Consider the following 25,117-nt stretch of genomic DNA (forward strand, 5'->3'; position numbering starts at 1 on the left):
TGTCCAGCTAGCAGGGCAGACGCTCACAGAAGTGCAAAGAAAGGGGTGAGTTTGGCTTGGGTGGGATCTTCTGCAGAGGTAGTCTCCAGGCCCAGGCAGGGGTAGGCACCACCAATTCACCCACCCAGGAGCTGTGGGGCCCGACAGCCCCCAGAACTACCATCTCCACAGCCCGGAGCCCTCAATGCCTTGGCTGATAGTAATTTATTGGAGCTGTACATCCCTGAGAGGATTTTCCTTGACATCCTTATTATCCCTCCGATTCTTAAATAAAAAATGTGAGCAGTGGGTGTCCAGAGAGTCACCCTAGAAGAGAAGACAAATGGCCTGCCACTGCCCAGGGACAGGACAGACAGAAGAGCAGCCCCTTCTACCCCTAAGCCTCAGCTCTTGAAATGGGACCACCCTAGAAGGACTTCATAGGCCCAGGCTCCACCCCCACCACCGCCCCCCACCCCACCCAGTGCCCTCCCTGCCCTTCACCGGCATCCTAGTGGGCCCTCCACCAGTCCATTCTCTGTCCACCAAGTCTGCCCCCACAGGCTAGAGAAGGGAGGGGAGGCACCTATCTCAGCAGCTTTCATGTACTTGCCTGAAGTGTACCTGTTGGCCCCGGGATGGGGGGTCATTCTCTAAGGAGCCCCACCACTCACATGGCAACACCCAGTGCAAGACCACACTCAGATACCCTTGGCCCCAACCATGGGCCACCCTCTGCTACCTGCTCAGAGCTAAGGAGAGCTCACCTCTTCCCAGGCCGTGGGAGGGAAATGAGGGGCCAAGAGTGACCTAATCACCCTCCCCAGGTAAGAGGGATTACCTGCAGCCTGGGGCCACACCAGGAAGCCTGCAGGGCCTAAGGGACATGTAGGGTGGCTCTGAGGCCGGGAGAAGGGAGGGTTTGGGTCAGGAGCCTGGGTTAGGGGAGAGATGGGTCTCCCCCTAAGGGCCTGTGCTGACCCAGGTACCCCGAGTTCCATCTGCTCCAGGACTGTTTCCCACCCTTTGATAGGAATGTGGGGCATCAAAACTTGAAGTCCCAGGCCAAGCAGGAGCACCGCAGCCTGGCTCAGGGCAGGCAGGGCGCGGTCCCCCACGCCTCCTCTTCCTCCCTAGCCAACCCCTGCTCACAGGCTCCAGGTTCCCTGAGGCCACTGGGCATCATGGCAATTTGGGCAGGAAGTGGCTGCCATGGCAACTGGCGTCCAGGGAGGTGCGCTGCCTGGCAACAGGGGCCACGGCCCGCTGCTCCCTCCAATGCACTAGGGCCCCACTTCCCGCCCATGGACAGGAATTCCGGCCAGTGGCAGGAGCAAATACGGATTCACTCCCCACCCTCCTCTGGGCATCCTGACACCGAGATTCGCTGCAGAACCCCCAGCCACCCAAATCTGGGATGCTGGTTTGCAGTGTTCTTTAAACGTGTTAGCGTATCTATCCCCATTCATGGGAATGCCAGCCCAGCTGTGGATCCTGAGCACCGTCGCTCCCTCTGGGAGCACCCCCACCACTTGGGATGTTCTCCAGCCCTGGCCACGTGGCCAGGACCAGAGGGACGGGGTGAAGAAGGCTTCAGGGAGCTGGGGTCTGTGGGACCAGGCTCTGAGCCTCCAGCCAGGGGGAAGGGGCACAGCCTGAGTGAAGATGTGGGTGCATCCGGGAATGTGGGGTTTCCAGACTGGGAAGGGAGGTGTCTCAAGGTCACAAGCAGGGGAGCCAGAGCTCCTGTGTCACTGGGGGTGCTCTGAGACCTCCTCATACCCACTTAGGGATTGCCACTGCCTTTGGGGCTGACAGCCCAGCCAGGATGTCCACAGTGAGACGTGAGGACACAATCCGCCATTTCCATATGTGACAGCCACCGGAACCCCCACCTCCACGGTGGTTTTTGCTCCCCTATTTAACATTTCTGAGCACCTGCTGGCACCCGGCAGGCTGAGGGACACTGAGGCAGTATGCAGCACCCGCCCTGCCCACCTGCCCACGCCCCACCCTGCCCCTCCCCCACAGCGGCCACCTCTTGGGGCTTTGCCTGGACTCCTTTCCCCTGGCTGCCTCACCTCCGAGGTCCTCCAAGAAGACTTCCTGGGCCCTCCACTTGAGTGGCCTCCTGCAGGGTGCTCTGAACCAAGCACATCCTCACACCCATGAGATTCCAGTGAGGAATTATAGGACAGAGGCTCCCTCCTCCCTCTGCTGGCTGAGCAGCACCGCCCCCCCAACCCCCACCACCACTTGCCTGGCAGTTTGGGGGACCAGCTCGGGGGGTGGGGGGCAGCTCCAGGAGCATCCTTCCAGCTCATCCCTGGGCAACAGGGATTAACCTGTTGTTAAAGCCTGGACAGAAGCCCCCTGACGCACACACCCTAGAAACACAGAGGGGCCTCCTGGGGTTGGGGCCACACATGTGGCCTCTGGATGGCAACCACCAGCTCCTCTGTTGGTGAGCCCCCCACCAGGGGATCCTGCAGTATATCCGCCCCATGTGACAAAGAGTACAGGAAGAAGACATCAGCACACGAGAGATTTTAACTAACTTCTCCAGACAGGATGTGGGGACTAGATTAGTGGCACTGCCTGGGTGGAGACAAGCAGGAAAACAGGGCTTGCTAGGGGACAGTTCGACATGACCATCCAGCGCGGAGGCGAGGCAAATGGTGCTCTACTGATGGTGATGGCAGGACAGCAGGCGACCTGAGGACTCTCCATGCTGTCCCCTATTCCAGACCGCAGAAATGCAGCAGCTAGACGTTTGCTCAGACAGGAGGGCCTCTTCCCTGGGGACTGACATGAAGATGCTCCAGCAGCTCTTAAAGTTAATGGGGAGAGAAACGTGCCCGTCAGCTCTTTCCTGCCTCCTTTATACACAGGAGCAGAGTAAAAAGAAAACCCATGTCCAATAGGCGGTCCCAAGACCAAAAAGAAAAAACAAAAAAACCGCCACAAACAGAATAAGGAAAATACAGGAAACAAAAATTTCCCTCCCTTCTAAACCCGCTGTATCCCTAAAACAGAGCAGGATGTTCTAGGAAAAGAATAAAGGGCATTCAAAGAACAATAGTGATGTCTTGGCAATTTAAAACATGATTTCTGACATTGAAAAGACTGCCGGCCATGCCTGGCTTGATCCCAGCAGCACTGAGGGACCTTGAGGGCCTCCTCAAATTCCCATAGGAAACGCCCTCTGAGCTGATTCTCTCCCCAGCCCTACATCTGAAAAGCCTGAGGTCAGAGTAAGGTGCTTTCTGGAGACCTGTGAGGTGTCTCATTATTCCCACGTGATAGGCCCCTACAAAATTTAGTGGCTAAAACAATCACGATGTAGCCTGGGGCTTGGCGACTTGGCTTGTCCCTCGGAACCATGCTCTGAGGGGTGCACTGGGCTTGTCTGCCCCTTTGGGCCTCTGGGGACAGGCTGGAATGACAGAAACTTCTTTCTTCCCATGACTTCTCATCTGATAGCAAGGCCATGCCTCTGCAATGACAGAGGGTCCACAGGGCAGCAAGAGAGAGAGGTCAAGGCCCAGCACATATGCCCAAGTGATGCTCAAGGTTAGTCCAAAATCCAGGATGAAGAGAGAGACCCTGTCTCTCGATGTGAAGGGGGCAAAGTCATATTGCAGGGGAGCGAGGGCACTAGGAGGAAAGGGATCTGTGGCCCTCTCTACCATGCAAGGACTTGAATCCGCCTTTCTGAGAGTGTTACTTGAGGATGGGCTTCCACAGAACAAGGGAGGGCACTGAAGAAGAAGATGTGGACCCAGGATGTCCAGGGGCAGTTGGGGGGGGGGGGAGGTGGCTACAGTAGCATAGGCCACACCAAGGGCTGTTGGAAAGAAGTGAGGAGAAACAGACCAGGGGCCTGAATCTGGCTCCAGCTGTGGGTGTGGGCTCAGCGGTCACAGAACTAGAAAAAATAATCCTAATTTTGCATGGAACCACAAAGACCCTGAATAGCTGAAGCCATCTTGAAAGAGAATACAAAGGGAGGTACCACAATCTCAGATTTCAAGATTTACTACAAACCTATAGTAATGGAGACAGTTTGTTACTGGGACAAAAATAGACACAGATCAATGGAACAGAATAGAAAACCCAGAAATAAACCCACGGTGATATGGTCAATTGATCTTGGACAAAGCAGGCAAGAATATTCAATGGGCGGTCTCTTCAACAAACCATGTTGGGAAAACTGGACAGCCACAGGCAAAAGAATGAAACTAGACCACTTTCTTACTCAGATTCAACAATCTCAAAAAATAAACTCAAAATGGATTAAGGATTTAAATGTGAGACATGAAACCATAAAAATCCTAGAAGAGAGTACAGACAGTAATTTCTCTGACACTGGCCACAACAACGTTTTTCTAGATAGGTCTCCTGAGGCAAGGGAAACAAAAGCAAAAATAAAATATTGGGACTACTTCAAAGTAAAAATTTTCTGCACAGCAAAGGATATAGCCAACAAAGCTAAAAGATGACCCGCTAAATGGGAGAAGATATTTGCAGATGACATCTCCAATAAAGGCTTAGCATCCAAAATATGTAAAGAACTTCTAAAACTCAACACCTCAAAACAAAATAATCCAATTTAAAAACAGGTAGAAGACATGAGCAGACATTTCTCCAAAGAAGACAAGCAGGCGGCCAATGGACACGTGAAAAGATGCTCAACATCCCTCACCAGGGAAATACAAATCAAAACTACAAGATACCACCTCACACCTGTCAGAATGGCTAACCAACAACACAAGGAAAATCAGATGTTGGCAAGGTGTGGAGAAAAAGGAACCCTTCTGGGATGCCTGGGGGGCTTGGTCGGTTAAGCGTCTGCCTTCAGCTCGGGTCACGATCCTTGGGTTCTGGGATCGAGCCCCGCATCAGGCTCCCTGCTCAGCTGGGAGTCTGCTTCTCCCTCTGCCCTTGCTCCTGCTCCTTCTCTCTCTCTAATAAATAAATAAAATCTGGAAGGAAGAGAGGGAGGAAAGAAGGAAGGAAGGAAAAGGAACCCTCATGCACTGTTGGTGGGATTGCAAACTGGTGCAGCCACTGTGGGAAACGGTATGCAGTTTCCTCAAAAACTTAAAAATAGATCTACGTTATGATCCAGTAATTCCACTCCTGTGTATTTACCCCAAAAATACAAAAACACCAATTCAAAGAGATACATGCCCCTTATGTTTATCCCGGCCTGATTTACAACAGCCAAGATATGGAAGCAGCCCAGTCGTCCATCGACAGATGAATGGATAGAGAAAACAAGGTATGTATAGTCCACAGAATATTACTCCAGCCATAAAAAAGAGTGAGATCTTGCCATTCGCTACAACACGGATGGAGCTAACGGGTACAATGCTAAGTGAAATAAGCCAGCCGGAGAAAGGCAAATACCATTGGATTTCAGCCATACATGGAATTTAAGAAACAAAACAAATGAACAAAGAAAACAAGAGAGAAACCAAACCAAACCAAAACAAAACAAAACAAAAAGCCACTCTTAACTACAGAAAACAAAGGGCTGGTCAGCAGAGGAGAGGTGGGTGGGGGTGGGGGATGGGGGTACTAGGTGGAGGGGATTCAGAGTACACTTGTCATGATGAGCACAGAGTAACAGGTAGAATTGTTGAATCACCGTATTGTACACCTGAAACTAATAGAACATCATATGTGAACCACGCTGGAATTAAAAAAAAAAAAAATACTTCTTAAACACTGAAGAACAATCTTACATCTGGTTCCATCACTTAACAGTGGAGTGACCTTGGGCAAGGGACCCAGTGTCTTCATGCCTCAGTGTCCCCACCTATAAAGAGGATGATAATCGTCCTTATAGAACCATTAAAGTAAATGTTCAATAAATTATTATTTTTTTAAATCCCAAAGATCGGTTAGGTGCAAAAGCCAGGCTGTGGGATAAGCTCTTCTGTGTGAAGCGAGGGGGGGAGGAGGGCATGCCGCCCAGCTGGGCAGAATGTGCAGCCGAACCCCAGAAGGATCTTAATGATCAGGCTTTTGGGGGTGGTGGGTGGTGGGAACTGGGGTGGGAGGACCGCACTGGATAACACGTCTGGCGTTTGATTTTGTTTTAACTTTGCACCTGCATTATCTGTTACATTTTCAGAAAATGACTAATGCAGGTCGGGGAGCTGGGGTGGGGAAGATGCATGGCGGTGAGGGGGAAGGAGCGGAGAAGGACACTTCAGGAACAGGCACCTGGGGGGAGGGGCCCCACCAGCCCTGACTCTGGCCACCACCCCAGCCCATTATGACCTCCCTGGCTGTGCCCAGGCCTTTGTGACAGGCACTCTTGAGGCGGACCTGTGAGCCATGACACCTAGAGGGCCCTCAATAAGAGGGTGGCAGGTCGGGCCAGGCTAGAGCCTGGACCTGGGGTAAGGAAGGGGTTACAGGGAGGTATGGAGGGGCCCAAAACCCTGGGCCCCTGTGGCCACTCCCACCCCCAGTGCCCCCAGCCATCAGCTTCAAGCAGCCACGGAGGATGCCTGGATTCACCCTGCCAGGGCTTTGTAAGGTGGCCCTGCCTGGTGCCTCTCAGCTCCACTCACTCCATAGAGTCTGCCAGGCCTTTCCCACCTCCGGGGGCAGGGGGTGGGGGGCCCAGGGTCGGGGGTGAGGTACCTGGGAACTTTATGGCAAGCGAAGAGGGCGAGATGCAGCGACAGAGACCGAGAGACCCAGCGGGGGCAAGACAAGCACAAGTGGAGGCAAGGCTGGGGTGGGGATGGCCCCTGCACTCGGGGCGAGAGCAAGGGGCACCCAGGCAGGGGGGGTCCCCCAGCTCAGGGCCCAGACCCTGCCCTTGCCCACCCCTGCCAACGGGGTCAGGAACCCCGGCCTCGCCCAGGGCAGCCCCCTCCCCTCTCCAGAGCATGCCCCTGGATCCTGCAGAGCAGTCCTTCCTCCAGCTGGAGCAGGAAAACCAGAATCTGGTGAGTGAGGAGCCCCTGTGGAATCAGCCCAGGCTCAGAGCCCATCTGTGCAATGGGCTCGCAGCTGTTACAGCTACGACAAGCAGTCCCGTCTCTCTCTCTGCCCCCGCCCACCCCCCCCAACCCCGCAGAAAAGACAGAACCAGGACCTGCGGGAGCAGCTGGGGGCCCTCCTGGGGCCAGGGCAGCAGTTCCTACCCCTGTGCACAGAGCACACGAGCTGCACAGCCCTGGCCTGGGTAAGTGCACGGCGGATGCCCAGCCATGGCAGGACGGAGGGCAGCTGTGACTCCATGCGCCACAGCCCCACCCCGGCTCTCAAGAAGTCCATGACCACAGGTGCTGCCCACGGCCTCGGGGCTGACCCCAGGGCTCTTCCACAGCCCCCCGAGCAGGCCAGTACCCGGCCCCTGGAGGACAGGGCACCCTTGCAGCTGCTTCGGCGCGAGCTGTGCCGGGGGGAGGAGTCCTTCGTGCAGCAGTCGCAGGTAGGTCCCTGGGAGCCAGACCAGGGGAGGGCGCTCTCTGTGCAGCAGTCCTCAGTGGCCGGAGGAAGGAGCTGACACTGTTGGCCCTGCCTGTGCCCACACTGTGCCCCTCCCCAGAATGAGCTGCAGCAGATCCGACTGTCCTTTGAGAGAAAGAAGATGGCCATTACCGAGGTGCCTGCCCAGTTGGGGTGGAAGGGCCTCTGGGGAACCCAGCTGGTGGGACACATCTTGGAAGTGACTCTGCCCCTCTTCTCCCTCCAGGTGTGGGACGGCGTGGCCGAGGTGCACATGGCTCTGAACAACCAGGCTACAGGGCTCCTGGTAGGTCCCCAGAGGGTGACCCCTGAGGCTGAGGGGTACAGGAAGTAGGAAGAGGGTGCTGGGGCGTGGGGGAGCATTAAGAAGCAGGGGAATACAGCAGAGGAGTTGGGGTGAGAGGACCTGTTCTACCTCCTCTGCCCCCCCAGAACCTCAAGAAGGACATCCGGGGAGTACTAGACCAGATGGAGGACATTCAGCTGGAGATTCTGGGGTGATGTGCAGGGTCAGGGGCCTGGGGGGCCTGGCTGAACTGGGCAAGGGGCAGCAGGTGTCCTGACCGGGATGGGATGGCTCAACCCCGGACCCTTCCCCAGTTCCACCGAACCAGACCCAGGGGGCGGGGCAGGCTGGGGTTGGGGGTACACGTGGCCCTGATGGTGCACCCCTCCCCCCATCCAGGGAGCGGGCCCAGTGCCGCACCCAGGCCAGGAAGGAGCAGCAGATGGCGTGCGTAGCGGTAAGCCCCATTGCCCACACTCCGGTCTCACCCTGGAGGCCCCTCTTATGGGAGGGGTTGTGGGCTTCAGTGAAGGCGGCCCCAGGGCGGGAGCCCCAGCAGAAGCCAGGTGACCAATTATCCCTGAGAGGTGGCTACAGGTCCCTGTCCTGAGTAAGAACTCCCAGCACAGGGAAACCACCCTCCCCCGCCCCCAGCCCAGCCCCTGCTCCCCATCATGGGGTCAGGCTCTGACCCAGCCCCTCCCCTGCAGAAGGCAAGGCCGCAGCAGCTGGGATGTTCCGAGGGCCTCAAAGGCCAGCTCTGGTAGGTGGCTTCGTGAGTGCACGGCCGAGCCCAGTCCCTGGGGACCATCCCCGAGGGCACCCCCGCCCCCTGACCGCCACCGCCCGCAGGCTGCTGGCCCTGAGGCTGCTGCTGGGCGCCCTACTGGCCTGCACTGCCGCCTACGTGTACGTGGTGGACCCCGCGCCTTTCGAGGGGCTGGTGCCTCCCCTGCTGAGCCGCGCCGCTGTCTGGAAGCTCCGGGCCCTGCTGGGCCCATTCCTGCGCCTGGAGGTGGACGACTTCCTGCCCTTCTAGGCCGGAGGCCCAGCGGCCCCAGCGAGGAGGAGGCCAAGTGGCCGGCGTGGCCCCAGGTGCCCAGCGGCCGCGCTGGCCCCTGCCCACGGCACTGCCGCGCACCGTCCCCGCCAGGAGCTGCGGAGAAGGGTAGAGGCGGGGTCTGTCCTGAGGGCTGGGCCTGCTGCTGGACATATAGTCGTGACACACACGGTGCGGTGCGTGTGAGCTTGTTTCCATGGAAACGGGGGGGGTGGCGCAGGCAGGAGGTTTTGCCGCCTTCTGAGGCCAGTCTCACACCAAGGTTTCCTCAGGGAGGGGCCTCTCCCTTAGGGACCATATGCCCCATCTGCCTGCTGGCCAGGCAGCCCCTCCGCGGTAAGCCCCCAGCCCACCCCAGGCCACCAGGGAGGCCTCTGAGCAGAGGGTGTCATAGGACAGTCTCCACTGAAATTGAGGACCAGGGGTCCTCGGGCCTCATCCCTGGGGCCAGGCCCGATCAGCAGACCAGATCAGGTTCTCGGCCCTGAATCTGCTGACCCACCAACTTGGCAGCCCTTGCATAACCCTCCATCCCCATCTGGCCGACCACACCACCCTCTCCACACTCGACCGGCCACCAGTACCCCCCACCTCCCATTCCTGTCCCCTCCCCCAACCTAGGATCCCTGTCCAGTCCAGCCTCCTGGCATTGTCCCAAGGCTCGGAGGACAGGGGGACCACGTTGGTGGACAGAGCTGTAGAGGTAAACACCAAAAATTTTATTTAGGGCATTAAATTGGGGCGGGGGAAATACCTTTGAGAACAATAGAGAATAGCTCTGTGGCTCACTCATCCCCAAGTGGGAGAATTAGAGGCACCGCCCAGGCAGGAAAAGGGCCAGCCCAGAGTCCCGCCCTGCCCCCAGGAGGGGGGGGGGCGTCCAGGCCCGGGCTGGCTGGCAGGGACTGCAGGGCATGGGGTAGCAGGGCCCTCTGAGCTCCCCCAGGTGCCGCATCTCGGAGTAAGAGAGTGAAGACAGCCGGGCAGGGCTGGGCAGAGCGGTCACCAGGAACACACTGGACTGGCAGGGTCTCCTCCCCGCCCTGGCAGGGCCCGGATGGCTCACCAGGCCGGCGGCTCCAAGAGGTTAAGGCATCTGTTCATGTGCTGGGTGTGGGGAGGAGGGAGTGCAGCGACCTGCAGGGGCAACCTGAGACCCCCACCCCAGCCCAACCCGCAGAGGCCTGGGCTCCCTGGGGAGGAAGTGGCGTCTAAAGTGCTCGGTCAGGCAGGGGAGGGCGGTGTGCTGGTCCCAGCAGCTCCGGGGCCCCTGCCTGGGGAGTGGAACCCCATGCAGCAGGTGGGGACTTCCTGAGGTGGGTGGGCACAGGGTCACAAGCCCCAGCGGGCTGGGAGTCAGTCAAGGTGCGGCTGGTGGAGAGAGGACCCCCAGCCCCCGGCCCAGGGTCTGTGGCTGCCTGGCTTCCTGGGCTGTCCTCTCCGCCCCAGAACTGCCTACTTGGTGTCCCGCTCAGGCCCCGAGAGACTGGGGAAAAGGCTGGAGGCAGCTGAGTGCAGGCGGCACATAGTCCCTCGGGGGGGTACCCCAGCGGCCGGGCTCCAGGGGGCCCGCAGCGGCGGGCGGTCCTCGGGGAGGCCAAGGTGGCATAGGTGCAGGCCGGGGGGCACCCTGGGCTGGCCACGCCGGCCCCATCCACGGCTGCAGGTGCCAATCCGCCCCCTGGGGGCCGCAGCGTCCCATGAGAGAGAAGCAGAAAGGTGGAGGTCAGCATGGGGCAGAACTGCCCAGGGCAGGGTCCGAGGTCCAGCTAGCCTCTTGCATTGGGCCAGCCCCTGCCCCAGATCCTCCCAGTCTTTGCCCTGGCTGTCTCAGCCCTAAAGAGCCATGGATTCCCAGTGCCCCCACCCCCAACATCTGGCAGCAGGGCATTGGGGGGGGGGGGTAGGGGAGGCTCAGGTGGCCAAGAGCGTGAGTTCCAGTGAGTGCAGCTGCAGGAGGTGGCAATGGCCCCCACAGGGCCCTCCGCCAATGGGTGGCCCCCTAGGCACCCCCTACTCCATCTCCCCCCAAAGCTCTTGGGTTCCCAGGGGGTTCTCAGGGGGTCTTGAGGCGGCTGCAACCCCAACCTTTCTTCAAATGCGCTGTTAACCACCAGGGATGCCGCAGACCCACGGGAGCCTCATGCTTGTCAGCCAAAGACCCATCGGCCAGCCCCCACCTCCCAAGCTTCCAACTCCGCTTAAGTCAGTGAAAAAAACCCACGAAGAATGCCCGTATGCCTGGCCAACGCCTCTCCCAGAGCCTGACCCACTGCTCCCCACCCCCGGAGCCCCTGCATTGCAGCAACAGCCCTGGCCTTGCTCAAGGAAAGGAGCGAAATGACTCTTTTTCTTTTTTTAATAAAATTATAGATATATAGATGTAGATATAAAAACATAAAACAGACACAACGCAAGCGGACGCTGCCGTGTGCTTACTCTCGGGTCCCTGGCGCCAGGCGGAACTCTGACCCACGCCCCCGTGGGCTTCCCACAAGGGCGCCGAGGCTCCCGCGGGGCCTGGACTTGACATGTCTTGGGGTAGGGAATCTCCAGTTTGGCAGGGGAGAGGACTCCTGGTCTCATGGGCCCCCTGTGGCAGCGTCCAGCCTGTGCCTGCTCCCACCTGCCCCCCCAGTCGCCTCCCACAAGAGCATAAAGCAGAGGTTAAGGCTTCAATGAAAGCGAGTTTCCCGGCAGTGGGGGCAGCGGGGGCCCGAGCATTAACACATGGGACGTGGCATGGCAGCTCAGCGCACAGACAATGGGGACGCACCCACCAGCTGGGTGAGACAGGACACACGGAGCCAGGACCCCACCCACAGCTGGCTGTCTGTCTGTGCCTCGTCCACCTGTCTCTCAGAACCCAGAGCCATCCCCGAGCTGGATGCCTGTAGGCTGGGGCTGGACTCCCCGAAGAGGAACTGGCCTGGCCAAGCTACAAGCTTCCAGCGGGTCCCTGAAAGGCAACGAGTTAGGAGCAGACGGGTGGTGGGGCCCCGGTCCAGGGCGGCCAGGGACCCAGGACTCTCTGTCCATCTCTGGGCCACGGTGACCCTTCTGTGAGGGGAGTAGGTGGGGACCGGCCTGGGGATAGCCTCAGGGGCACGAGGGCAGCAGGTGTAGATATAACCCACACCCCCTGGCCATCCCCGCCTGTGGGAGCCGGGGCACCGGCACACAGATCCCACGGCCTGGCGGCCCCTGGTCCCACTGAGCCCTGTCAAGCAGATGGGCAGATGGACAGGCGGAGGAAGAGGGGTAGGCTTGTTGGAGGCGTGGTCTCTTCCGCTGACGTGTCCACACCAGGCCTGGGCCTCCTGGTCTCCCGGAGCAGAGCAGTCGGGAGGGGAGGGCAGCCGCTGGGGGTCCTGGTCCCCGGGGCTCCACGGCGGATGGATGGCAGTCAGTCCTCACACTGAGATCTCGTACGTGGTCCCACCCACGCCGGACACCTTCTTAACGAGCGTGTGCCGGGCAGGGCTGGCGGAGGGCCCCGGGGGGCCAGCGGCAGGCCCCAGGCGGGCCAGGCCAGGGGACTGCCCGTTAAGCTTACTTGGGGGGGTCTTCAGCTGAGGGTGGTCCCTGCATCAAAACAAGCACATACACGCGCACACACAGTGAACACGGGACCACGGCATGACAGAGGCCAGCAGAGGCAACGGGACAGATGATGCAGACACAGACAAAGTCCGGGGTGGCCCCTGCCTCTGAGCTCAGGAGGGCCCACCCAGAGGGTGGGTGGGGGTGCACAGCCTGCAGAGAGGGGACTATGTTGCCACAGGACAGACAGATGTCAGACTGGCCATCAGCCCCCTCCCAGGTCTCTCAATCCCTCCCATTGGCACCAATCCCAGAGCACAGGGAGGCCAGATAGACACTGGCCAAGCCCCCAGGCCCTGCACTGTCCCAGTGCCCCAAGCTGAGGAGCCCAGGGGTGACTCTGGCTCCTTCCCTGCTCCCTCTTAGGAAAATAAGAGGCTGTCTTCCTGCCCTCCAGCCTGCCCAGTACTGGCCAACAGCATTTCTGACATCGCTGCCCAAACACTCACGAGGATGGGCTGCCCTCCTGTGGCTGCCATCCCACCTCACTGTCCAGCTGCCACCCACTGGGCCGGTTCTAGCCGCAGCAGGGGCCTCCTCACTGAGTCCATGCTCAAGGTGGCAGAGGAGACGCCCTGATGACAGCCACCCACCCCAGGCGCTCAGCTCATATACTTGGACCTGACACTGTGAAGCAGCCATCCCTGCTTCCTATTACCCACCTGCCAGGAGCCTGGAACCAGCCTGCCCCTCTGGGCCTATTTCCCCATCTCTGAGCAAGGAAGCCCTTACTTCCTGCTCCCAGGCCATCATGTCCTGCTGCCGGATGATGTCCCCCAGACTCAGCCTCCTCGACCCACACCATCTCCAGGGGAAGAAACCCCGGGGTCCCCCTGCCACTTGGTTGCACCAGCTGCAGGAGAATGTGCAGCCTTGGGGCTCAAGGTGCAAATCCTCCTCACCTGCTATCCTTGGATGTGTCAGGGCATCCTTGGAGCTGGGCAACCCTCACACAGTCTGGCCGGGAGCCTCTAAAGAGGATGAGCACCCCACTGCCCCCAGAGGCAACCACTGGCTTCCCAGATAGCCCCCGCATGCTCAGCTAAGAGGTCCTACAGGCAGTCGGATATCTGGCCTGTGCTGGGAAGCCCCCCGCCCCCAGCACCCACCTCTGCACGGCCAGCGAGGGTGGCGACTCCGGGAGGTCCGTGTGGATGAAGGCGACAGCTTTGGGGCCTGCATAGGAGGGTGAGCGGGGAGTGCTGGGTGGGGAGGGCGGGCCCTGGCGCACCGGAGACCTGTGTGAGCCACTGCCAGGCCGAGGCCCGGGGGCATTGTTGTTGGCCAGGTCAGCCTGTAGGGAGGAGGAGGAGGTCCGCGGGGCCCGGCTCACGGCGCTGGACAGCGAGGACAGCGAAGTCTGCAGCGCAGGGTTGCGGGCACCACCGAAGCCGGGCCCTGCAACTAGGTCATCTCTGGAGCCGTAGCGCAGGGCCGGGCCACGGGGGCCCTCGGACAGCACGCTGGCCTGCTGCAGGCTGTAGGAGCTGGGCGCGTCATAGACGCCCGAGTCGCCGAAGAGCGAGTCTGCCTGGGAGCGCAGCAGCCGTTCCCGCTCTTCCCTGTCCTTGCGCTCCTGGATGGAGGCCATGATGGTCCGGGACAGGTTATCGTAGCGCACAGGTGAGGGCTCCCGCGGCCGGGGGCCCAGCACCGGGCTGAAGCTACGGGGCGGGGGCCGCGGTGGGTCACCCACTGCCCCTGGGTGCAAGTAGGGCGAGCGATAGCTGGCCACGCCGGCCGAGGGGTGGGCTGGGCATGTGTGGCCGCTGGGCGAGCCGGGGTTGAGCAGACTGTCGTAGGACAGGCTGCCGTTGCGGTTGGGCAGCGCATGGGGGGCGAAGATGCTGCGGTGGGGTGTCGGGGGCCCGCCCTCAGAGCGCAGAGGCTGCAGGGCCACGTGGTCCCCAGCCCTCCGGCTGGCCGCCTTGAGGCTCAGGGAGCGCAAGGCACCCGAAAATGTGTCAGCAGCGCTGAGTGGCGGGGATGGGGGGTAGGCGGCGTGCAGGCCTCCGGATGTGTAGTCAGGAAGGTCCAGGCTAGGCTCTGACACAAAGTCCAGGCTGTGGATGCTGTCCTCTCCCAGCGTCAGGGAGTCGGGGCCAGTGACCTGTGGGGAGAGAGGGCACACATCTACTACGGCCCAGCCACCAGGTGCTCTGTGCCCCACCCCTAGAGGCTACAATCTCAGTGACACGTGTAACCGACAAGCTGTTCCTGGAAGGTCTCCATCCCCTAACCACCTCTTCCTTGCCCACCACAGAAGGAAGTGGGGACAGGGGAGAAAAGAGCACCCAAACGCTGCCTCCCCAGGGAAGGCTAGGCACCCTTCTCCTGCTCCTACTTCTCCACAGAAGAGGAGGGGGCTGAGGGGACAGCCTCGGGAGCTGGGCCTTGAGGAGATAAAATAACCACACAGAGGCCCAGAGCCCTCTCCCAGGCACGTCACAGCTGAGAACTGCAGTCATGGCCACGTAAGACCAGAGCTGGGTACTGCATCTACCCAGGGCAGGCCCCTCAGAGCCCACACGGGGCAGGGCCTCCTGGGGGACAGCCATAGCAACAGCGAGGAGGGGCCTCTCTGAGTCTCTGTGAAGCAAAGCAAGTAGGCACGGGCTTGGGCTGGGGATGAGAGCCTGCAGAACTCAAAACCCAGAGGGGATTTTGACAAACGTGTCCTCAGGGTCCTCAGGCCAGAATCCTTGTGGGACCCAGGACAATCCCATCAAGATGAGGCAGGCAAGGGCACCTAAAGCCCCCCATTCCCAAGAAGGGCTGATGGACACCCCTCCTGGGACAGGACCATGGCATGCTGGCCGAGGAGGCCCAGATTCCCTGCCTAGCCCGAGATGCTGATGCTGGCTTGAGCAGGGCATCAGTCCTGGGGGGAGGCGACCAACCAGTCCAGGCATACTGGCCCAGTCACAGGCTCACCTCTTAGATGGCCACGAAAGAGGGTGGGCAGCCTGGGAATGTTTGGGGTTCTGGATCATTCCTCAGGCTGTCCAGGGTTGCCAACTGCTCCGCAGTGATCTCAGAGTACTTATACAACTCAGAAAAAATAAATGTGCTTTCTTAAACAATCTCAAATTCTTCTGAAGCCTTCCCGTGGGCCTTACAGAGTGACTAATAGTGGAATTCCAGGCATCCTGGCACACACTGTCCCTGGGGGCAGCCGCCTACCAGGCCAGCGGGCAATGCCACCAGCCAAGGAGAAGGGGCCAGCCAGGACAGCCTGTGCCAGCCCTTCCTTCATGCCTAGCTGGAATTCCCACAGAGTGAGGTCCTGCTGGCGCCCACAAGGCTCTCTATGACCCTATGGCCCCAGGGACAGGGCCTCCTGGGGCAAGTCCTCCAGGAGTGGGACCTAAGGGCTAAGGCCTCTGGGGACAGGGTCTCCAGGAGGGGGAGAGTAGGACTTCCTGGGGTGGGGCCAGGCCTCCTCACCTGCTCACCAGGCCCGCAGAAGGGCGCCTTGGGACCCGAGGGAAAGGCAGGCCGGAACTTGTACATGGCAGGTGTCGGGGGGCTGGTCCTCTGCGCCGACAGGGCGCTCTCTGGGGAGATGGACCACGGTCAGGCTGGGGTCAGTCCATGTCCCTCCCTCTGTCTGGCCACCACCACCTCACCAGCACTGCTCGGGCGTGGGGTCTGCAGGTCACCTCCGAACGTGCTGGCCTCCGCCTTGGGGGGCAGTGGCGGCCCCAGGTCCAGCGGCTTCTCATCCAGCCGGTCCAGACTGCCCTTGGACTGGGAGGGGGCGTGGTCAGTGTTGGGTAGGGTGTGGGCCAAGGGTGGGGCATAATTGGGGATTCCTCCCTGAGCCCTGGGCCCTAGTCCCTTCTCCAGAATCTACCCAATTCCTCCCCCTTCCACTCCAGGCCCCTTCCAACAAAGCTGCTTCCTGCCTCCAAGGGTCTGCCCTTTACCCCACCCCCTACCTGACCCCAGGGCCCCCACCTTGCTGCGGCCCAGGCCAGACTTCAGCCCGTTGTCACTAAGCTTGACCTTGAGTGGGGCAGCTCGCTCCAGGAGCTCAGGCCGAAGGAAGGGCGGTTTCAGGCGAGCAGCCAGCGGCAGCCGGGGGGGCTCCACCACGTACCTGTGCCGGGGGTGGGGGCAGAGGGGTCAATGGCCAGACCAGGGTGACTGGGCCTGAACGTTCACCAAAGGCAAGGCTGGCCGCACCTGCCAGAGGCAGAGGTCAACTGGGCTGAGGGTCCACACCTGCCCACCCCAAACCCGGCAGAGGCCCCTTGACACCCCATCCAGGCCTCACCGGGGTGCCAGAGGGCTGCACAGCACGTGCTCCACATTCCCATAGCAGCCTCGGGTGAAGGGGTTCACGCCCCCGCGGAACTTGCCCGTCACCTGTGGATGTGGGACCCCTCAGCCAGCCTGGCCACCCAAGGTCCAGGACAAGGCTGACAGAGACAGGCAGGGATGGCTGGGGTTCCTCAGCCAACTAGCAATGGTGACCCACCCTCTGGGGATTCCCTGTCCCTCAGAGGGCAGGTTGGGCAGGGTTGGCAGGGTGCCCCCCACCCATTGCCCCCCAATGTTTCCTGCAGGAAAGCTGTCAAATTTCTGGGCCCTGAGTTACTGAGGGCTGCAACATCCAGAGGTGGGAGTGAATGGGGGAGGGGCAGCACAGGTGCAGCCCCATACTCCATGCACCACCCTGGGTCTCCTCCCCCTATGGAAGCTTAGGGCTCCAGCAGCCCTTCCCTGACACCCCCCAACATGGGCCTGGTGCAGCCCTGGCCCTCTTGGCCTGTAGGGGATGCCCCCTATGCCCATCGCTGCAGGGGCCCTCCTCGGGTCAGCACCTGCTCATTGGTGGTACGCCCCCGAGTGACCAGCACCACATGGAAGCCAGTGAGGCCGATGACAGGGATGAAGAAGAGGCCAGCCACACACATGACGGCCATGCTGGCCCGTTAAGGCCAATGGCCATAGGCGAAAACACGGAGCCGGTGCCCATGAACAAACCACTCCCACTGCCACCCAACTAGCAATGGTGACCCACCCTCTGGGGATTCCCCGGCAGTCACCCCATCCCCCCGAGGGCCAGCCAAGGATACGTGATGGTGGTGTGGGCAGCTCCCAGCCCCTCAGCGTGGTTCAGCACATAGACCAGGCCAAAGGCGACGACACCCACCATGTGTGCGCTGAGTGACAGCAGGAACAGGAAGAAGTATCGGTAATTGCGGCGCCCAATGCAGTTGTTGACCCAGGGGCAGTGGTGGTCAAAATCCTGAGCAGGAGCAGTGAGTCAGGGCACAGGGTGGGTGGGAGGGGAGGGACATGGCAGGGGGGCAGACAGGGTGGCGGGACGGTCACCTCTACACAGTTGTCGCAGACACTGCAGTGGGAGCAACGAGGTGGGCGGTAGAAGTGGCAGGTTGCGCACCACTTCATTCGGACCTGGATGCCCCGCACGTCCACATTCTTGTACAGCGGGGCCCGGAAGTCGTCCTCCTTATCCTCGTCCTCATCCGCTGTGAGCCAGGGCCAGAGGAGGGTGGCAGGAAAGTGACTTCCCTGCCAGGAGAGTCCTTCCCGCATCTCTGCCAGCCCACCCACCAGGACCCACCCCTGAAAGGCTCTCACATGTCAGCCACTCACATTCTAGTGAAAGTGAGCAGATCACATGCCCTGGCACAGGGCCCTACCTCGGGGGAAGACGCCAGGGTCCATGAAGGTGGCCATGCTGAAGTTGGCCAGGACAAAGAGGAAGATGATGCCATTGTAGACAGGAACAGCTGGGGACACAGCTCGAGTCAACCATGGGCACCTGCGTTGGACAGCAGGGCAGAGTTCGGTCTGGGGGTGCAGCAGATGGGCGGGGATGGGGCGTGGGGACAGATGAACTAGGTAGGCATGGCCACACATAGGCAGGCTGGGCCATCAAAGGCCACCATCAGTTCTCAACGTGGCAGTCGGGGAGGCCACTGCGGCCAAATCACCGCTAGGAGACCTCTGCCCATCAGCCTGCCGCTTCTCTCCTCAACAATCGGGGCTGGGCCTCTTGTACATGGGCTGCCCACATGTGGACAATGACTCCAGCAACCGTCCAGGTGCGTATTAGGAATTCAACTCGCGGTTGAAGACACTGAGGCTCAGAGAGGCCTGTGGGCCCGGGCTCCCACATTTAGGAGGGGTGGCAGACTGGAGGCAGGAGTCCAGGATGAAAAATGAGCCCAGTCCACCTGGCTGCTAGGACAGACAGAAGCAGCCCCGGTCCTCAGGCAGACCTGTCCCCAGCCCAGCAGGGCCTCCTTGCCAGGGAAAATCTGGGACGAGCGGAGCTCCAATTCTCAGTCAGGAAATGCATGGTGGGTGGCACCCCTGTTTTTTCCCTGAGGCGTGAAGTCTCAGGGTCTGGGCCACTGGGCATATCCGCATCCAGCCAGCCCCTTCTTTCTAGTTTGTCATCTTACTATCCATCTGACAATGGGGAACACCCAGAGACTCTAGAAAAGCATGATACCCCCCCACCATCTTTTACTACCCCCGCACCCATGGCTCAAGGCTGCGCCTTCTTCTAAGAAGCCTTCCCAGATTCCTGGCACCCTACAAGGATCTCACACACCTCCCCGATGGGTGCTCTGCCAGACACTGTCCTCTTCTGCCCTCTAGGGACCAGACCAGAGCCCTCTCTGGAGATCTACCAGTCCTTGGGCACATAACCTGTGGCCCCATGTCCCAACCCTGCAGCGGGTCCCTGAGTCCAACCACTTGGCTCTCACAAAGTTCCTCTGGCCTCAGGCTCCTGATGGCTCCTGGCTGCTTTGACAAATGGGAGGCTCCTGGCGGGCTGTTTCCCTCCCCATACCTAGCCCCTCTGTGAAACTGGATGGCCAGGGAGATCCCCCGCAGTAGCCCTGACTGAGAGAACAGGGCATCGTGGCCTCCAGCAGGGTGAGTAGAACCCATGGCCCTGCCCACCGCCCCAGCGCACGCCGGCCACGCTGGTGTGCCCACGCCTGCCTTGGCCAGGAGCCAGCCCCGCCACCCCAGCAACCACCTCCATGGCAGCAGAACTTCGCTATTTTTAGTGAAAAGCGAGAGGCTATTTAAAGATTCCACTTCCCACGGCAGCAGGCGCAGCGGGCCGGGAGCCGCAAGTTACCCCTTCCTTTTCTCCAGGACCTGCTGTGGAGGTGGACGTGCTCCCTGAGGACATGGGTTCCCTCTGCAGGGAGGGCCTTCCTCCACTACCCCCTGCCCGGGCAGTCCTGAGTGCCCACTAGTCAATGCCCTCTACATTCCCCAGCCCCGCGAGCTAAAGCATGGCACACAGACGGCGCTCAATGTATGTCCTGGTCTCTGACCCAATCCCATTCAGCAAGGTGACAGCAGACCCTGGAGGCCTGGTCTGCCTGGCAAGGTGGGGTGGGGGACAGAAGCCAAAATGCCAGTGGGGACAGGCTCTCCAGGCAAGCAGGAGCTGTCAGCTCCGGAGAACCAGGAGGCCGGGAGAAGCGGGGGCCCCACTCAGGTGGGGCAAACCAGCTCCCCATGGTGCCTTCTTGGAAGGGCTAGCTGTGCGATCTGCACAAAACAAAAATGCAGGCCTGGTGTTTAAAAAGTGTCAAGAATGCCAAGGCCAGGACAGCAGAGCACTAAAGGCAAGGGTCAGCTATCATGCACGTGCAGGCCCCTTGCCAGTGGGGCCAGCCCGCCTCTGAGGAGGAAGGGACAGGGAGGTCCTGAGGTGCTCTGGGGCTAGCAGACGTGCACACATGAGCTGCAGCAGGTGGGTGCTGCATGGCTGGCACAAGGACACGGTGCAGGCTTGGTGGGGGGCTGGTGGGGAGACATAGGGACAGTCAAAGGCTCCATCCCCACCATCCGGGTTTTGCCGGTGGATACCAGGAGCCTGTTGCCCAGCTGCCCAGTGCAGTGAACCACAGAATCCTCCCTTCCAGCTGTAGGGAATGGGTGCTTCCGCTTTCCTATTTTAGAGACAAGGAGTGGGTATGGGACAGTTTGTCACATACCTAGACCTCAGTGTGAGAATACGTCAGGGCTGGGATTCAAACTTTCATACAGGCAGGCGGGGGACTGAACCCCACGGGCAGCCCCCACACCCGCACTGGCCAGAGTCTCCCCTGGCCCAGGTGGCCCATACTGCTTTGTCCTCCCTGAGCCTCAATGAACACCTACTCCCACCCTGGCTGGACAGGCTGGACAGCTGCCCCGAACAAGATGCCTAGGGTGACACCTGGAGAGCAACAGGGCCACGTTTAGGAATCTGATACATGACAGGACAACATCTGCACTGAAGTGTAGGTGGCCTCTGTCCACTATGGGCGCCACCCCTCTGTGTGCCTGGGCCACACACAGGAGGGAGAGGGGGCTGGGGCCTTAGCTGGTGCTAGGTAGGCTTGTGGCTGGGGGGGTGCAGGCCTCTGTCAGGGATCTGAGCCACTGCCCCATCCACCCCCATCACCAGGCCCCAGGCTCGACTCTGACCCAGGATCGGGACCTCCCGGGCATTCCTGACCCCTCATCCTCCCTCAGGAGGCCTCTACACCCAGGCCACGCCAGGAGGGTCCAGGCCTGGGTCAGGCCAAATGAGAACTGGTTCCCCGGCCAGAGCCAACAGGCACACGCACAGACATGTGTCCCCACAAGCAGGGAGGGACACATGCACATGCACACGTGCGATGCACACAAAGACACACAGACACACAAATACACTCCCGGACACACACGTGTGAACACATGCCAGTGGATATACACATATACAGACACATGTACACACACGACCACATCCAAAAGGCACGTGGACATGAGCTTACACCATGTGTTGACAAGCGAGACACATGTGCATAAATGTTTGTGAGAACAGACCTGCCCGACACACAAACACACGGCCGCAGAGACACACCTGTGCCCTCGTTCATGTACACACACACTCATATGCACATGCGAACACACACAGATGCAGAAATGCCATGCCCTTCCTCAAACCGACCCCCTGTCTACACGCTCTGTCTCCCTGCGGACCAGGCAAGCGGGAGGACGCGTGAGGACGTGCAAGCTCCGTGGGCAAGGCCTGGCAGGCAGAAGTGCTCAGGCCACCTTGAGTCTGTCCTAGGCTCCAAGAGGGGCCCCTCCGCCCACAGGGACAACATTCCACTCCCACCCAGGGGCTGGTGTGCTCCAGGCCGGGGCTGGCCACCCCTTGCTGGCTGCAGCCACCCTGTGGGGCCCCGGGGCGGGCCTGGTGGGGGGGGGGCTGGCCCAGCTCTGGGGCTAGAAGCCCTCCTCCCAATCCAGCCCCCGCCTTCTGAGTGTTAGGGCCACACACCACTGCCATGGGCCCCACCCAGATAGAGGCCCCAAGTCCGCCTAGCCCGGCGGGGAGACACCACCCAGTGGGGGTGGGGGGTTCCACAGGGCCAGTATGCGCGCCACAGCTAAATGTGGAATGGAAAATTTTAACTCAGACGTTTTCATTTAAATCGGGTTCTTCATTAATACTGTTTGTGTTTAAGAGTGATGCACATGCGCAGGGGCACCTGGGCCCAGAGGGTCTGTGGCCACTCTACCCTGGCCAGGCTAGGCAGGGGCCTCTGTCCTCCTGCACCCATCCAATTCCTGCAGGCACCTAAGAGATGAGGCAACTGAGGCTCAGGTGGCCAAAGATACGGTAGGCCACAGGCAGTGAGGCCTGGCAGGGGGCCCACGCCGAGTTTCCTTCCTTCCCGTGTGGCCCCTGCCAGGGGCTCTGTCCACCTGGGCCTGTCCCTCCACCATCCCATGCTGGGTGTTCCAGCCTGCCTGGGCCTCTGGGCATGGGGAGGGCTCAGGCCCATCCTGGGGAGAGACAGTGACATCCCAGAAGTCAGCCCCCTGGTCCTGCACAGAGACAAGATGGCCCAGCCTGGCCCCCGGGATTGGTAACCCAAAAGCAGCCCTAGCTTTCTGATGTTTCCAGACTCCCTGTCATTCTCCAAAGTGGCTCTGGGAGGAGGAAGGGTCTAAGGCAGAGACCTGGCCTGGGGGCTCTTGGAAACCCACATAGCACCTGACCCATCCTGGCACTGAGACACAGTATGAAGGGCTTCTGGGGCCCCAAAAGGGGCAACTCAGGTTTACTGAGCAGAGAAGGGACCTGGGGCCACGCAGCATCCAATCAAGTTCAAGGGGTAAAAGCAGAGAAGAGAGAAGCCAGTGGAAACCCCAAGGGCAAGGTGGAGAAAACACAGGAGTGGCCTGCTCTCTCCTCCCTACGTGTCTAAGTCTGCAGCAGGCCTGGACCCAGAGAAAGGGTAAAAGTGTGACTGCTAGGGTGACCAGAGACCTATCCCAAGGAGGCAACCACTGGGACCCCTGCTTGCCTGGAATTCGGCACACTGTGAGTGGTGTCAGTAGTCCTGGTTCGCCCCGCAGAACCCCTTTTCAGGAACCCAGTTGCTTTGGAGGACCCCGGTGGAGCTAGGGTTAGGGTAGGCCAGGGAACCCAGTGGCCTTTTGGCCCAGGGATTGTGGCCTCCGTGGCTGAGGGGAGCCCTGTCCTAAGGATGACCAAGGCTCCATTGACTAGAGGATGCCTGCACCTGGCCCCCAGCCGGTGCCCCTGCACCCTCAGCTTGTTGCAGAGGCACATGCCACCATCTCTCAGGTACAGTGGGTCACACATAAGGCAGGACACAGGGAAAGGCCTGCAGCGCCCTGAGCCAACCCTGCCCCTCTCTTGGTTGGTGTCCCTGAACCCAGAACCCCCCAGCTCTGAGGAGGAAGAAAGAACTTGGCAGGGTGCAGGAGCATCAGTGCCCACATCTTGAGATGTTTCAAGTTCATAGGACAGCCGTGTAAGGGCCTTGTGCAATCACAGCCAAGGGCTTATAACAAGCACACTACCTCGGGACTCAGGTGAGCCTAAGAGGAGAGGAGAGGAAACAGGCAGGCTCTCTGGAGCAGGGTTGGTTTCAGTTTCTTGAAAGATTTATTTCCCTGCATTTCACAAGTTTTTGAAAGAGAACACATACTACTTTTAATGTCAGGGAGGGAAACACTGAATTACACTTCGGAAGTGAGAAACAGGACCAGCAAGTGGAGGCCAGGCTACCAAGAAGCACACCTGAGGCCAGGTGTGGGGGACCCCAGGGCCAGGACTGGGCCAGGTCCCACGTCTCCAGAAGACCCTACACTCGCTGCCCACCTGCCTCTCTCCTCTCTGCCCCACAGCCAACAGCATCTGAGTAACAAGAACATGCCTACTTGCCAAAGCCAGAAATAAGCCCATCCACACAGGCCTTTTTTAAACCCGCTTTTGGCAGCCTGTGCGCCCACCCAGCCCCGCCCTCCAGGTAGGGAGCTCTTGAGCCTCCATGGGTACCCAGTGCAGGCTCGCCGTCCTCATAACTGCTACCCTCACTCTTGCTAAGGCAAAGCAAGGGTGCCAAGCCAGCTCTTGCTCCCCTCAACCCCAGGCTCATTCACCCTCGGGCTGACCTGCCTCGGAACAGAGGCCCCCATGGACTACAGCCATTGGTGACACCTCAGTTTCCCGGGAAGGCTTGAGCAGTCCTTGCTGTAGTCACCTGGGCTGTTTCTCAGCATGGGACTCGGGGAAGCGGGTGGTCCCAGATCTGCATGTCTGGAGCCTGAAACTCCCACCCCTCCTTGTACTGAGGGAGCCCTTTTGGCAGTGGGGGGGGGGCTGCCCCACAGCCATGGTGTTGTCAGCAGGCTTATGTGTGAAGTTCTGAGGCCCTGCCTGCCTTCTGCCTCAAGGGTCCCAGTGCCCAATATGGCCATGTCCCTGGGTGTGGCCTGGCCTGGGCCTGGGCCCTGCAGCTGCGACCCCGAGCCTTCCTGAGAAGGTCAAGGGAGAGTGGAGGGCACTGCCAGGCCAGCATCAAGGGTGGCTTTGGGTCAGGCACGTGGCAGCCTGGCCAAGCCACACCTACGCGGGAACAACTTGGCTCTGGCCCTGGACTGGACAACCAGGAGTGGACCCAAGAGCCACCCACAGCTCCTTGTTGGAGGGGCTGGTGGCTCTCAGCAGCCTATATCCCCCTCTGATGCAGCTTGTGGAAAGGGGAGGGCTGCAGCCACACCCTGGGCAGCCACTGCACACACTCCCCTGTTTGGGCCCAGCAACTGACACCCAGGGCCTGGCACAATCATGAGGTGCCAGCCAGGCACTCGTGTCCCCACACAGAACTCACCTGTCCCTGGTGCCCCTGTATAGGCACACTCACTGTTTCTGCCTCAGCCCAGGTCGGGGTGGGGAGCTCACATCACCCACAGCCCAGCCCTGGTGCCAGCCCTGTCTTGCCCAGCCCTCCTGGCCCCTGGCCCCCTGCCCTGCCCAGCCCGCGGGCCTTGTATCCCCAGGCCTGCCAACTGCATCCCCCGCTGTACCGGCCCCTGCCCCTTTTGGCCCGTCTGCGGCCGCCTGTGCACCCCTCCGGTGACGCGGGGGACTCACGTGAACACGAAGAACAGGGTGCTGGAGCCGACCAGCAGCGCGGCGGCCGTAGCCACCGGGATGTACTTGGCGGGTTTGAGGCGCGTCCCGGGGCTGCGGGGCATCCTGGGCGCCGCGCCGCCGCATCCCTCCCCGGGGCCTGGCGGGCGGGGCCGGCCGGGGTCGGGCCGGGGTCGGGCGGGGCGGGCTGGACGCGGCGCAGGACCCGCGGCGGCGACGGCGGCGGCGGCGGCGGCGG

The 25,117-nt window shown here is 60.5% G+C and overlaps 2 protein-coding genes across 13 annotated transcripts; one reads left to right on the forward strand and one right to left on the reverse strand.

Moving 5' to 3' along the window:
* The first annotated feature begins 5,907 nt into the window (after nucleotides 1-5,907).
* CCDC188 (coiled-coil domain containing 188) lies at nucleotides 5,908-11,464 on the forward strand. Of its 7 annotated transcripts, none has more exons than XM_082697553.1 (10): nucleotides 5,908-6,950; nucleotides 7,082-7,189; nucleotides 7,334-7,438; nucleotides 7,556-7,612; nucleotides 7,703-7,762; nucleotides 7,909-7,973; nucleotides 8,162-8,219; nucleotides 8,473-8,525; nucleotides 9,444-9,525; nucleotides 10,940-11,464. In XM_082697553.1, the coding sequence occupies exons 1-10, from the start codon at nucleotides 6,417-6,419 to the stop codon at nucleotides 11,033-11,035; spliced, it is 1,218 nt and encodes a 405-aa protein (XP_082553679.1). In that variant the 5' UTR covers nucleotides 5,908-6,416; the 3' UTR covers nucleotides 11,036-11,464. The 7 variants fall into 7 exon arrangements, 5 of the variants coding, with proteins under 5 accessions (XP_082553679.1, XP_082553678.1, XP_082553680.1 ...); XM_082697556.1 differs by lacking the exons at nucleotides 9,444-9,525; nucleotides 10,940-11,464 and adding an exon at nucleotides 8,615-8,895 and having other exon boundaries at nucleotides 5,914-6,392; nucleotides 6,888-6,950; XM_082697555.1 differs by lacking the exons at nucleotides 9,444-9,525; nucleotides 10,940-11,464 and adding an exon at nucleotides 8,615-8,895 and having other exon boundaries at nucleotides 5,922-6,392; nucleotides 6,847-6,950.
* ZDHHC8 (zDHHC palmitoyltransferase 8) lies at nucleotides 9,519-25,117 on the reverse strand. Of its 6 annotated transcripts, none has more exons than XM_082697470.1 (11): nucleotides 24,880-25,116; nucleotides 18,101-18,222; nucleotides 17,769-17,926; nucleotides 17,510-17,682; nucleotides 17,255-17,357; nucleotides 16,705-16,796; nucleotides 16,386-16,527; nucleotides 16,088-16,175; nucleotides 15,873-15,982; nucleotides 13,535-14,535; nucleotides 9,519-10,503 (listed from the first exon to the last, which is right to left on the reverse strand). In XM_082697470.1, exons 1-11 carry the CDS (start codon nucleotides 24,981-24,983, stop codon nucleotides 10,278-10,280), a joined length of 2,319 nt encoding a protein of 772 aa, XP_082553596.1. In that variant the 5' UTR covers nucleotides 24,984-25,116; the 3' UTR covers nucleotides 9,519-10,277. The 6 variants fall into 6 exon arrangements, with proteins under 6 accessions (XP_082553596.1, XP_082553595.1, XP_082553599.1 ...); XM_082697469.1 differs by having other exon boundaries at nucleotides 16,055-16,175; nucleotides 24,880-25,115; XM_082697472.1 differs by lacking the exon at nucleotides 9,519-10,503 and adding an exon at nucleotides 11,164-12,407 and having other exon boundaries at nucleotides 24,880-25,114.

Source organism: Mustela nivalis (assembly GCF_964662115.1).
Source record: "Mustela nivalis genome assembly, chromosome: 14".
NCBI lineage: Eukaryota > Metazoa > Chordata > Mammalia > Carnivora > Mustelidae > Mustela > Mustela nivalis.

What these genes read in the sequence shown, in the direction of transcription:
- CCDC188 (XM_082697552.1), top strand. Translation starts at nt 6,417, where the DNA reads ATGGAGGGGCCCAAAACCCTGGGCCCCTGTGGCCACTCCCACCCCCAG. An exon ending in AGCAGGAAAACCAGAATCTG is followed by an intron (nt 6,951 to 7,081) that starts GTGAGTGAGGAG and finishes CCAACCCCGCAG; the next exon opens with AAAAGACAGAACCAGGACCT. An exon ending in ACCAGGCTACAGGGCTCCTG is followed by an intron (nt 7,763 to 7,908) that starts GTAGGTCCCCAG and finishes CTGCCCCCCCAG; the next exon opens with AACCTCAAGAAGGACATCCG.
- ZDHHC8 (XM_082697469.1), bottom strand. Translation starts at nt 24,983, where the DNA reads ATGCCCCGCAGCCCCGGGACGCGCCTCAAACCCGCCAAGTACATCCCG. An exon ending in TGCAGCCCTCTGGCACCCCG is followed by an intron (nt 16,528 to 16,704) that starts GTGAGGCCTGGA and finishes CCCCCGGCACAG; the next exon opens with GTACGTGGTGGAGCCCCCCC. An exon ending in TCTGCGGGCCTGGTGAGCAG is followed by an intron (nt 14,536 to 15,872) that starts GTGAGGAGGCCT and finishes CTCTCCCCACAG; the next exon opens with GTCACTGGCCCCGACTCCCT.